The 12,943-nt window shown below is 44.7% G+C and overlaps 1 protein-coding gene across 1 annotated transcript in view; it reads right to left on the bottom strand.

Annotated features, from left to right (window-relative positions):
* The window catches only part of KIAA2012 (KIAA2012 ortholog), a 116,293-nt gene that overhangs the window by 45,263 nt on the left and 58,087 nt on the right, over positions 1-12,943 (bottom strand). Inside the window, exon 13 of the mRNA XM_065880791.1 lies at positions 11,430-11,506. Within this exon, the coding sequence (XP_065736863.1) occupies positions 11,430-11,506 (77 nt within the window). The remainder of the gene's footprint in view (positions 1-11,429; positions 11,507-12,943) is intronic.

The raw sequence follows: 12,943 nt of genomic DNA, 5'->3' as shown, positions 1-12,943 counted from the left end.
GAGTGGGGAATTGAGAGGCTTTGAGAAAAGTCTCTCCAAATCACTTGACCTATAAATCGTTTGATAAAACAATTCTCTTGACTATGTGGCTCATCTCCCTAACGTTTAGGGGCCATCAATTCTGGCTTGATGGAATGTTTCCAGTGAAGGCTCTATAGTCACTGGAGTGTGCAGTACTGTTTTTGCTTATTATGATCAAGTATTTGAACAAACAAATGATAGTGAAAGGGGGTTTGGGAGACGGGAGGAAAGAAGATTAAATACTTAAAGAGGTTTCTGGGAGGTAGTGGTAAGAGGAGAGAAAGAAAGTTGAAAGCAGGAAAGAAAGCTATGCATTGGGGTGGTTTTTCATTTCACTTTATTCATTTAACTGATATTTATTGAGTGCTACTGTGTGTGTCATACAAACAAACACATGAAAGAGAATGATTTTAGATGGTGATAAATCTGTGAAGACAATGAAATGGTGACAGGATGGAGTTTGGTGGGGGAGGGGATGGGGTTTGCCCTTGGGTGATCAGGGAAGACCTCGCTAGGGAAGTGACATTTGAGCAGAGAGCTGGGTGACAAGAAGGGGCCAGTCCTGGAAGGATCTATCTTTAGCAGTCAGTGTAGCCTGTATCTGATTATTCAGAGGGGTTCTTTGAAAAGGAAAGTAGAATTCCTGATATCTAGACCTGTTCTGCCCCAGCCTTCTGACTCCATCCCGGACCCTGTGAGGTACCCCTCTGTTTTCTAGGTGGTAGAGCCATCATAATCGACGCTTGTAGCTCTTAAAGATGGCAGAATAAATAGTAAAAGGGAGTTAAGGCCTCAGGGAGTAGAGGGGAGAAGAAAACACAAAGAAAGGGAAGGAAAACAGGGCAAGGAGAAGAAGGTGGAGATGCCTGAAGCTTTTTCGTTTTTTTCTGTGTACGCTTCAGTGGGAATGATTACAAAACTGATGGCAGGGTGAGATGCTTAGCGGAAAATCAAAGCCCATTCCTTCACCTATATTGTATTGTAAATACTTTAATATTATTATGTTCTGCTAAAAACACCTGGAAGCCTTTCTCTTCAGGAAATGAAACAATAAAGATTAATGAGTTAATTTGGTAAACCTGATTTGAATTGCACAGAGGCCCTTGTGTAAGTGCTTGGCATTTAAAAAGTTATCTGACATTTAAAAGGAGATGACTGTTAATGAATTCAAGAGCTAATCTTATGCTCCGACAGACTGAGCCATGGGAAATCCAGGTTTACTATCTTGCTGTAAACATAATGTGATTCACTTGAAAGCCAGAACAAAAGAGAGCTATCGGCTGTTTACTAATATCCATTTGCACACATATGTAACGTAGTAAAACTAACAGAGGATGTCCATTAAATAAAATACATATCATTTCCTTTCTTATCCTTGGGTTACACTATCTGAGCTACAAACTCAAAGAGAAACCCTCTCTCCAACAATTTTTCCTCCGCCTTTCAAGTTGTGTATTTTGAAGGGTCACCAGCATGGGTTGGCTCTGAAGTCACTGGAACGTCTTACCTTAAGAAGGAAAAGGAGATTCTAAACCCAACCAGCTAGATCTCCACCTACGGGTCCCACAGAGCCACCACAGACACAGATCTGTTGCAGGCAGCTCTTTACTTCTCCCACTCCTTTCTAATTGGGGTTCCCCATCCCGGTAGCTGTGGCTTCGTGGTTCCAAGAAGAGCTATGGTCCCTCATTAAGGAAGCTGCAACACTCTTGCTGTCTGTCTCCCACACAGCTCACAGCTTCATTCTGCCTGAGAGCAAGCTGCCAAGAGTCTCTGGGAACCTGTGGGCAAGCTTGAGCTGGAGGAGGAAAACAGAAGGAAGGAGGGCCTCTGTAGCCAAGACCTGAAATACGCTACACACCCCACCATTATCTTAACGCATGGAGAGTGGGGTCGGGAGGCCTTTGCTGAAACCCTCATGTGGTCCATCAAGTTGTCACATCAAACCTCTATGCACACAGGGCGTTTGTCCCCTCCTGTGAGCAAACAAAAGGAAAAGAGTCAGAAGCTTCTTTGGACCACCGGGCCCCCCTCCTTGGCTGAGAGTCTGTCCTTCCACTTTCCCAGAAGATGAGGGTCCGGGTGGCTCTGAATCCCGGTGGGGATGGAGAAGTCACTGAGGGTGGGGACCAAATCCTGGAGAAGGTCACTCCTGCCTGGTGCTAGGAGCTCAGGGGTCTGGCAAGTTTCCCTGTGCTTGGCCTTCCCAGGCCCTGTTATTTCTTGCTCTTGGCATTCTGTGGAACTAAAAGTGGGCCGTAGGAATGGGGACACAGGTGGGGCTGAGTGGGGCATGGAACTCTGCTGGACTCCCTATGGCTGGGCTTCCTGGGGAGGGATCTGAGTGGGCCAGGGGCTCTGTATACACTCTCAGCTCAGGTTGACATGGAGGGGACCCAGCCCGTGCAAGGCCAGCCACCTGGCCACCCTGAGTCCCACTCTGAGACCTTCTCTCTGTTTAGGTTTCCCTGGCCTGGAGGAGCAGGAGAACTTTAGTCTTCAGAAGGCCAGACGGAACATCAGGATCTCAACTCAACAACCTGGGCTGCTGCATGGCCTCCTTCTGAGGAGCAGACGGGACCCCAAACCGCAGCGTGGTTCCATCCTCCGCAAGTCTGCCCAGTGGTCCATGTGCCTGTCTCCTGCGTTCATCTTGGCCACCTGACATCCTGGCCCACTTTTTGTGTTCTCGAGGCAATTTGGTGCTGGTGAAATGGGCTGAGTGGACAGTTTTAGGAGGGCTCCACAAGGAGGCGTGGTGGAGGTACAGTTTTGTTGGAAACCAGAGAAGAGCTTTCTCGTTCCCCTCCTGTCGCGAATTTTAGTCTTCATCCACTTCATCCTCAACTCTATGGAAGGAGATTTTTACATCCTCCTAAGCATTTACAAATTAGCCCAAGAGCTAGCAAACAGTGGACCAGGAAGAGAAACACAGCAATCTCTAGTCTTAACGTCTATGAGAGACTCAGTGGTGACTTTTGTCAACTCGTTAAGCTTTCTGTGCCTGAGTTTCTCTACCTCAGTGTTTTCCTCAAGGAACTTTTGAATAATGAAACCCAGGAGACTTTAATTCCAAGGCTTCAACTATCTGGAAGTAAATCTTATCTAATTGACATTGTTCTAACTGACATTGTCCTCAGTTTAATTAAGTGCTTTGTTGACACAACAGAATCATTGTTTATCTGGCTTAGCAGAAGCTGGAGGAGAAAAAATGTAAGCCAAAATAGTGACCTCGTCTGCCCCAGGGGAGATAGAAGATAGAGCTTTTTCTGTGAGGGGGTGTCTGGCTACATTCAGGCCGGAACTCTGCCTGTATTTGAGAGATGACACATCCTGTTTTAGACTTAGATGGGGAGATGGGAGGTGGTGGGGTGCAGGGTGGGAAATCTGAACAAGTCCCCAGCTCCTTCTAACCCCAAACTTTAACCCCAAACTGTGTGACTTCCTTGTTATGTTGGCTCCCGTGTGACTTTTCCAATGTGACAACTGAGAGACAGGGAATCTCAACTTGCAAACTGATTTCATTGTAAAAAAAATGAAATTTTCACTAGGAAAAGAAATGTTACCTGTGGTGCTCTGATTCCCACATGGGCCCATAAAAACTTATCTAACCCATAATTTAGCTTGGCTAAGGAGCTGAACTAGTCCTGGTAATGCTGGAATAGCAGAGGGCTGGAAGAAGAGAAAGAAAGATATCCTTTTCTTTTCTGCCCCCTTCCCTTCCATTGCCCGCCTGTCCTCTGACCTCTCACTGTTCCTGGGCAGCCATGTGCTGGGGGAGTTGGGGCGCTGCTGGATACGGGGTCCTCACTACAAAATTCTCTGCTTCACCCCCCCCGCCCCTCCCCCTCCCCTCAGCCTTCAGCTGTGCTCCCATAAGGGGTAAGGAGAACAATTAAAAAACAATCCACAATGAGATATGAGAAACCCTAAGGAATCTGCAATAGGTAGAATTACATAAAGTAGTGAAACAAAATTCCAGACAGCATGGAGGATATTTGAGGTGTCTGGGCTTGGGGGTTGAGGGTGGGTGGAGTGGAGGAGGGGCGAAACGGTAGGTAGATTGACTTGTAGCCCTTTAAGTTATTCCTGCCATTCAAGCTTCTCTTCTACATCTGCACCCTTAGGTTGTACACAAGCTCCGAGTTCCGTTTTACAATAGCTTTCAAGCAGAGGGCGAGGGAATAGAATGATAATTCCTATTGTAATTTATCAGGATTGCCTAGTGACAACATTGTGCTAATCCTTTTCCATATGTTGTTTCATCTAATCATTGTCACAACCCCATGAGGAAAATATCATTGTCCTTTGTGGGTGAGGAAATTGAGCCTCAGAGAGGTTAAACAACCTGCCTGAAACCACACAAGTCAGTGTGGAAGAAGCTGGGATCTAAAAGCAACTTTGTGGGATTCCCAAACCAGTAGGCCTTTTGGCAAGTGCAGGTAGCATGTTAAATGGGGCCCTGTCTGTCATGACATCTGTTTCCTCATCTGTAAATGACAATAACTGTACCTACCTCATAGGGCTGTTTTAAGGATTAAGGGAGATAATTCTAAATCCTGCACATAGGAAACCTCAAATACATTGGCTGTTATGACCATTTAAAAAGACCCTCTTGATAATGGAGGGATAATTATTGAAGCTTATGATAGGTACATGGAGGTTCATTATACTATTCTCTCTACTTTTGCATGTATTTGAAATTTTCCATAATAAAAATAAAAAGAAAATCAGGCACATATGTGTCTGGTTGGATCTAGTAGCCAACAGATCAATAAATACAGACTTACTGGAATAAATAATAGTTGCAGTGAAAATTCAACAAATAAAAGTCTCGACTTTGTAATTAAAAACAAGTCCCTCTCAGTAAATTATCCTTAAATTGTCAATGGAGTTTTTGGTTTGACAAAGTAATCCTGTGGGTAAGATTGAGCCAGAAGATGAAGTTTGCTTAGATCTTCAAAAAAACTTTTGAATCAAGTTCCCCAACCAAAGCTATTTACAAAACCAAGGAGAGCGGTGGGGCGGGGCGATGGAGGGGGCAGGCTGAGGGGGGAAGAGCATGGAGCTGGGGAAATGCTGTGCCATGCCTTTAGAAATGAGAGACAGGAGGATAGAAGGTGGGGAGGAAAGGGAACTTCTCCAGGTGAGGAGATGCAGATGGTTAATTCTCCCAGGTATTCCTGCTAGGCCCAGTCTCACTTATCAGCCTCCAAAAAGATCTCCAAGCAGGATGCCTAGTGACACATCCAATCTGCACAAGACCCAAAGCTTCTCAGAGACTGAAACACCAAATCATGGCAACCAACAGTAGGAAGTATTCTGAGATGGTGTGAGGTGTTAGAGAAACGGCAGCTGAACTTCTGTATCATTTCACTGGAAAGAAAAGAAGTACAATCTCCAAATCCTACTTAGAGGCTTTTTTCCAACCAGGGCATGGACCTTAATGTCAATAAGAGATTTATTTGTCAATTTTTCTTTTTTTGAGGAGCTACCGTGTGCCAAGAACTGTCCTAAACATGTGAGATGCTAGGGTGAATAAAGCAGAATAAGAAAAAAAAAAATCTGTCTTTAAAGAGTAGTAGCTTGCTCTCTTAGAAAACAGCAAAAAAGTTCAACAAAAGGCAGGGTATGGTTCAGAAGGACACTGAAACAAAAGGCTACCTTTGTACCTTGCACAAAAACTTAGTGTGTCTACAGGTGTTCTATTTTTCTCCTGAAAGAAGAAGGCTGAAAGGGGAGATGAACACCATCTGTGAAACCACCAAAGAAACAGATGGGGTAAACACAGGTTTATTCAACCTAAATCCTTAGTGCGCTAGAATTACAGGCTACTCTTTGAAATCCAAAAGAGGTAAATTTAGGACACATAAGATCAAATATGAGTTTATACTGTTGTAAACTCATGAAACCTGAACTCAAGAGACAGTATAGGTGGAAAGAGAAGTGGCTTTGTGAAATGGGAAAAGGGGACATAATTTTTGTTTAACAGGATTTTTAGGACGCTACCAAAGTTCTAATCCCCACAAAGCAAAAAAACAAAACCCAAGATAAAGGAAGTGAGAAAGGATGTTTGCTTTCTCTAACAAAGGGAGAAAACCCACAATGTCAAAACTCGTGAGCCGGTTTCTTATTTTAAACAAAGAGATGCAATGATTCTTGGGGAATCTAATTGAAGTGTGAGCTTCTACTTTGATACTCTTGACTGACAACCTCTCTGCCCTGACAACTCCATAAACCAGTGGGCTCAGGGCCAGTCTTGTCCCAAGCTTACACAGATGGATCTGAATGGATTAGAGAGTTTCTTACTTTGAGATCCAGACTTTTCAGAAAAACGGGTGAATTTGTCGCCTCCCACCCCCACCAAAGTCTAGGATCAGAGGGAGAAAATGCTGAAAAGGGGCTGAGATCCTTAGAAGGAGCATTCTGATGGTCTGACCCAATAATCTAATAAAAACCTAATTAATGTTAAATAATTTCAACTAACAGTAGTTAAAAAATAATGGAACTGTGGTGTTGACCCTTGTTTCGCTTGCTGTTTACTGTGACTCCTCATCATTTTAAGCTAGACTTGAATAAAACCAGCTCTCCTCATGATTCATTTTTCCTCCTTACAGGGAGAATTTTGAAAAAAAAAAAAAGAAAAGAAAAACAATGACAAACCAGGAAGACAAAATAAAAACAAAAGACTCAACCCAACATAGTCGTAATTTCAAACGAGCATGACAATTTCAAACGAGCATGACTGCACTTTTTTGCAAGCATTATTTGCAAGTCTTTATAGATACAGTATTTTTTGTACATAGTTGCAGTCATAATTGACATCACTTTGATTTCTACTTTTAAAATGAAATCGGTAGTTTGCAATGTGGGGTTGGGCTGGGGTGTGTGTGATTTTTGCCTTCCAGGGGACGTTTGGCAAGGACTGGAGACTTTTTTTTTTTTTTTTTTGCTGTACGCGGGCCTCTCACTGTTGTGGCCTCTCCCGTTGCGGAGCACAGGCTCCGGACGCGCAGCCTCAGCGGCCATGGCTCACGGGCCCAGCCGCTCCACGGCATGTGGGATCTTCCCGGACCGGGGCACGAACCCGCGTCGCCTGCATCGGCAGTAGGACTCTCAACCACTGCGCCACCAGGGAAGCCCTGGAGACGTTTTTTGACTGTCACCAATCAGGGGGTTGTGCTACTGGCATCTAGTGGGTAGAGGCTAGGGATGCTGCTCAACATCCTATTGATACAATGCACAGGAAAGCTCCCCACAACAAAGACGATCTGGCTCAAGACTGCAATGGTGCTGAAGGTGAGAAACCATGTGTTAAACCTTTTGTATTAAATCACAGTATCTATGATGAACAAGCATCACTTTAATGCCTGAATTAAACCCCTCACAATTTAGTCATTTCTCTGGCTGTTTCCAGTTTTTCTCTATTATAGATGCTGCTGCAATGGACATCTTCACTCACTTTTTTTCTGCGGAATTATTTCCTTAGGATAAATTCCCAGAAGTCAGAAATACTGAATCAATGGGTATGAATATTTTTTCATGTTTTGCAAGTCATATTGCCATTTTGCTTTACAACTGGATTGAACCAAATTACAACCCACCAGAAGTGTATACGTGTACCAGTTTTACCAAAAACTCATCAGTTGTGGGTGTTACCATGAAAAACAGGTGAGAGGAGGCACACATCTCAAATATAAAATGGTACCTCCAGTTTGCCTCAGTTTGAATTTAAATTGCTACTCAGGATGAATATTGTTTCCACATTTGTTTTCTATTACTATTATTTTTGATATGAATTGTTTATGTCTTTTGCTTATTTTTCTAACGGGTTTCAATGTTTTTCTTTTAAAATTGAATGGGATCTTTACCAAGTATAGATAGTAATGCTGCTGTAGTTAATTCAATTATAATTATTTTTCTTACTTTTTTTTTAAAAAAAGTTTTACCTCCCCCCTCCCCCGCTCAGGATAGATATGTTAACACTTCCTGCTAGAATTTTCATTTACAATTTTAATACTCTTTTTAGGTGCTGGTCACTTCACCCAACCTTTCACCTCTATCTACATAGAGAGGCCCTGGGGAAAAGGAAAAGCTTCTCTAGCGACTGATGTCAGCCACCGAGGTTAAGAGCAGGGCTCGGTCTCTGACTGTACCCCCGGAACTAATTTCCCTTAATCAAATGAAACTCCTTAAGAGAAGCCACAAGGCAGAAAAGAAAATATATGTGAAGGAGAATACCAAATTCTGTGAGGGGTTTGTAGGACCTGCATTAAAAAAAAGGGCACCAAACCTTTAGGAGTTCAGAACTGGCAATGCTCCACATGCTATTAATATGCAAAAAATGCCTTCATAAATACTTGATTCTGTTCACAGTGGGGAGGCAGTTCATTTGAAAGAGGAAATGGGAGCTTGGAGTTGAGACATGTCTGCTTGTCTCCTTTTTCTTTTTTTATTTCTCCTTTCATCTCCACATTTCCCCTTGTAGGTTTCTTCCCCCTCCTCCAACTCCTAGGAAGTTGTTGATGTCAGTGACTACGCATTTCTATTTATGGATTTACCGCCGAGGCCCTGATTCTCGGCCAGGTGCGGAAGAGGTGCCTCAGGCGCGAGTCCCACGGTCTGCCATCCTGTGTCGGGGGGGTGCGGGGGCGGGGGGCGGGCACCCTCCTCCTCCCTGCTCACGCCCGCAGCGCAGACCTCCGCTTCGGAAACGCACAGCGGAGGTTTTAAAATCCAACCAGTAGGGGGCACCAGAGGCGGCCTTCAGAACCCGGTAAATCCCGGAAGCCAGTCACGTCTGCAAAGCGCTGTCTGGCTTTCTCACCCGCCCGTCAGAAATGGGTTTCCAAATCGAGGTATGTGACTTCTCGATAAAGCATGGTGATAACAACATATCCCACCTTTGGGTTTTTTGTTTTTGTTTTTTCCCTCGCAGCTAGCACACTGATAAAAAAGTAAAGGTATTTTGTGTGACCGAACTCCTAATATGGTCAGACCCCAGTGAAGGGAGGGAGGGGGTGAGTCGGGCGTGGCGGGGGGCGGCATTAATGGAAAGGAAAGAAGAGCAGAAACTGCTGATGCTGATAAAGAATTTTGTGTGATATCCTAGCCTGCTTCAGAATGGGAGGGTGACAGTGGAAGGAATCCACTGAGTGTGTCAGTGGCCCATCAGGGTACGTAACCGAAATCTGCTGGGCAGAAATTTGTTTCTAAATCCTTCCAGATGATTTACAGTAAACATGAAATTAGTCATTTCCATGGAATAGGTTGAGAAAGCAGGGAAAACTGAAGTCAGTGATTAATCTAATGAAGAGTCGTTTGCCTCAAGAAATAAGGGGGAGGGGAGGCAGGGGGGACACCATCCCCTCCCGGACCCCACCCCCCTTTCTCTGTGTTTGGGGGCTGGTGGGGCTTCCTATACTTTTCCTCAGATGGTTTTGCTTTGGGGGCTACTACTAAAGGAAATAAGACTACTGCGACTTGAATAAACCAACTGGTGGGAACAGCCCCCCTCCTTTCACCAGGGAGGCACAGGCAATGCCCCGAGGGAGCTGGTTTGCCACGGCTGCGCAGGGGAAAGCCAGGATTAGAGCTGAAGACCCTCAGTCTGCTGTTCCTCTTTCTGACTGGAAGGTTCATAATTCAGTCTAGGACTTAATTTGACATGACTGAGCCACTCTTTTTTTTTTTTTGCGGAACGCGGGCCTCTCACTGTTGTGGCTTCTCCTGTTGCGGAGCCCAGGCTCCGGACGCGCAGGCTCAGCGGCCATGGCTCACGGGCCCAGCCGCTCCGAGGCATGTGGGATCTTCCCAGACTGGGGCACGAACCCGCGTCCCCTGCATCGGCAGGTGGACTTTCAACCACTGGGCCACCAGGGAAGCCCTGAGCCACTCTTTTATTGCAGGTGATATGAGGTCTCCTGGAATACAACCACGGGGCTGTGTGAATTTGGAGAGTTTAGGGTATATGAGGTATTTGCAAGGCCTTTGCAGTTGTGGAATTATCGAATGACAGCACATTTTCCTCAGTCACAGACTCTCTTGAAAAAGAAAACCTTCTAGATCCCTTATAAAGGGTGTCTTGAAAGCAGGCACGTAAAACAAAAACAAAAACATGCAAATGTTGGTTCTGTGGTTCCTCAGTAGCGGTAAGGGTCGACTGGGCTGTGTTTCAGCGCAGGGGAGGCCTGACCCGGGCCCAGGGTCCTAACAGGGAGAGCTCAGGTTCTTCCTCAGAAGCGGCTAGGCACACACAGGAAAACAAAGCTACCTTTATTATTACTGTTTATTTAATGAGTGTGAGGGAAGAGGAGAAAGTCAGGAAGTTGGAGATAAGGGAGAAACAGAGACCATGCCGGTGCCACCCCCAGTCCCGCCATCCTGCTGTCGCCCAGCAGGGGGACACCTGAGAAAGCCCTGGGCTGTGGGGCTTCTGCCCCAGCTTCTCTGAGACCCGGGAAGCTCTAGGAATTCCCCTGAGTTGTCTCTCTAGAGTGAATCTGAAGACAGTGCCAGCCTCAAAGCTTCAACCGAAGGAACAAATTTATAAATATTTGCGAACATACGTCCTTGAACCACTAATATATATATATATATATATTTAAATTGGGTTCCTTTTACGTATCTGACATGGGCAAATGTTAAATCAACTTTGGTACATATTCTTTTTTTTTTAATTAATTTATTCATTTATGGCTATGTTGGGTCTTTGTTTCTGTGCGAGGGCTTTCTCTAGTTGTGGCAAGCGGGGACCACTCTTCATCGCGGTGCACGGGCCTCTCACTGTCGCGGCCTCTCGTTGCGGAGCACAGGCTCCAGATGTGCAGGCTCAGTAGTTGTGGCTCACGGGCCTAGTTGCTCCGCGGCACGTGGGATCTTCCCAGACCAGGGCTCGAACCCGTGTCCCCTGCATTAGCAGGCAGATTCTCAACCACTGCGCCATCAGGGAAGCCCGGTATTCTTAATCTATTCAGATAGAGCATTTTTTCCCTTTCTTCACAGTATCCTTGCATTTTTTTCTTGATTGCTATTTTTTCCTCCCTATTAGGAATGAGAATTGGAGTAGAAAAATGGGCCCATTGGCACAAAGTCTAAGTGCCTACTGCCTCGCTGGAGGATGCCTTTCTGTGTTTCCTTGTTCCCTTTTTGACTTTGCAGAAGTCAGGGAAAGGCCTATTCAGCTTATTTGCACACGCGAAGAGCCAGACAAAACAGTCCAAGTTGAGTTAAGACATTCCAAGTCTATGAGTTAAGGAACATTTGTGATTTTATAGTCTACTTGTCTCATTTAATTGATGAGGCAAATGAGGCCCAGAGAGGTGAAGAATCTCACCCAAGGTCACACAGCAAGTAGGGTCAACAACCCCAAAGTCCAGTATCATGCTCATGCAGAGTCAGTACTGTACCTGCTTCTCTGGCTTTTGAGTCAAAGGTGAGGTTTCATTAAGATTCATGCGAAGATCAGTTCTGGATTCAGTGTTTGCTATGATGAAAATCAGAGAGAAAAGGGTCAAGGTTGTCAGACCTAGGTCTCATGAATTTTTATATATACCACACCCGTACACACCTAGCTCGTATGTGTAAGATTGGAAACACACACATGCCTATGGCATTCATATTTACTCACCAAATAACACATGTAACCTCTACAGGCACAGTCTATATGCCACCTTAAATATAGTGTTGAGACTTTATATTCAAATTTCTCTTTTCTTGTTTTGGTTGCTCTTTAAAAGAACAAAAGTATATTCTTTGTGCTACTAAAATTCAGATAAAGCTGAAATTAAGAAGGAAATATTGATGGAAAAAATCTGCTGATCCTGTTGAATATAGATTTTGTATGATCCTACTTCACTGAGGTAAGAAAATGCTTCTGCAACCTTCCAGATAGAGAGATCAGAGACCTCCCTTTTCCCTCATGTTGTGGAAGGGCAACAGGAGAAGTGAAACATGAAGCAAACAGGCAGAGGCCAAAAGGGGGCTGATGGGAGGGGACTAATGGAAATCATGGCGCTCACCCTGAAGCAGGCACTACACAGACACTGATATGTGGTTGGCGTGTAATCTGCACGACTCTCCTCCATGATTGTGTTATTGTGTTATCATACTCTCTATAGGTCCGAAAGCTGAGGCTCGAAAGATAAAGTAACCCACCCAAGGATGTACAACTAGTGAGGTTTTGAGTAAGGATTTGAGTCCAAGACTGCCTCACTCAAACCTCATGCTGCAAAGGGATAGGATTGATTTTGTTTTCCTTTTTTTCCCCTAAGAAAGTAAATTTAATGTTTATAAAGGAATGTTTATTTGAGAGACAGATTTAGCTAAGTGCATGGCTCCCCTGACAAGGATTTTAGTCTCTTGTGTGGGACCAGTGTCCAACAAAAAGTTCTTTACATACTTGCTACTCCTAAGTAGCTCTGTTAAGAGTCTGGCCATATGTGATTCAGCATCTTTGCCTCTTTGACCTAAAGCCTCTACTCATTCCTTGTGGGCTGACCTTCCCTTTTCTGTTGTTTCTCAGCTGTTCTCATCTATCTTGTTTGAAAATAGCTTCTGCACAGATTTAAAACATTTCTTATTTAAGACAGCTGGGGAAACTGAGGCCCAGAGAGTGACTTCATGTGACTGACTCAAGGCCATACCTTGAAAGAGCGCAAGCCCAGAACCTGAACCCCGACCTCCTGACTTAGCCTCTCCTACTCTCCCCTCCACCTCACACTGCCTCCTGTTAACCTCACTTGGTCTTGCCACATCACAGCTGCTTGGCCCCGATCCATCCTCTGCACAAATCCAGCCCAACAGAATTGTGTTGCGATGAGGTTCACTTCACTGTGGCTTGGAAGGAACCATGGGTCTCTTAGAAATGAAACTTATAAATAAATTCTAATGCATAAGGAAAGTTCTTGCAACACCAGGAGAA

This window comes from Phocoena phocoena, chromosome 7, assembly GCF_963924675.1.
Source record: "Phocoena phocoena chromosome 7, mPhoPho1.1, whole genome shotgun sequence".
NCBI classification, from domain to species: domain Eukaryota; kingdom Metazoa; phylum Chordata; class Mammalia; order Artiodactyla; family Phocoenidae; genus Phocoena; species Phocoena phocoena.
Note: the sequence above shows the minus strand (reverse complement) of the source record. Positions and strands in the feature narration are given on the sequence as shown.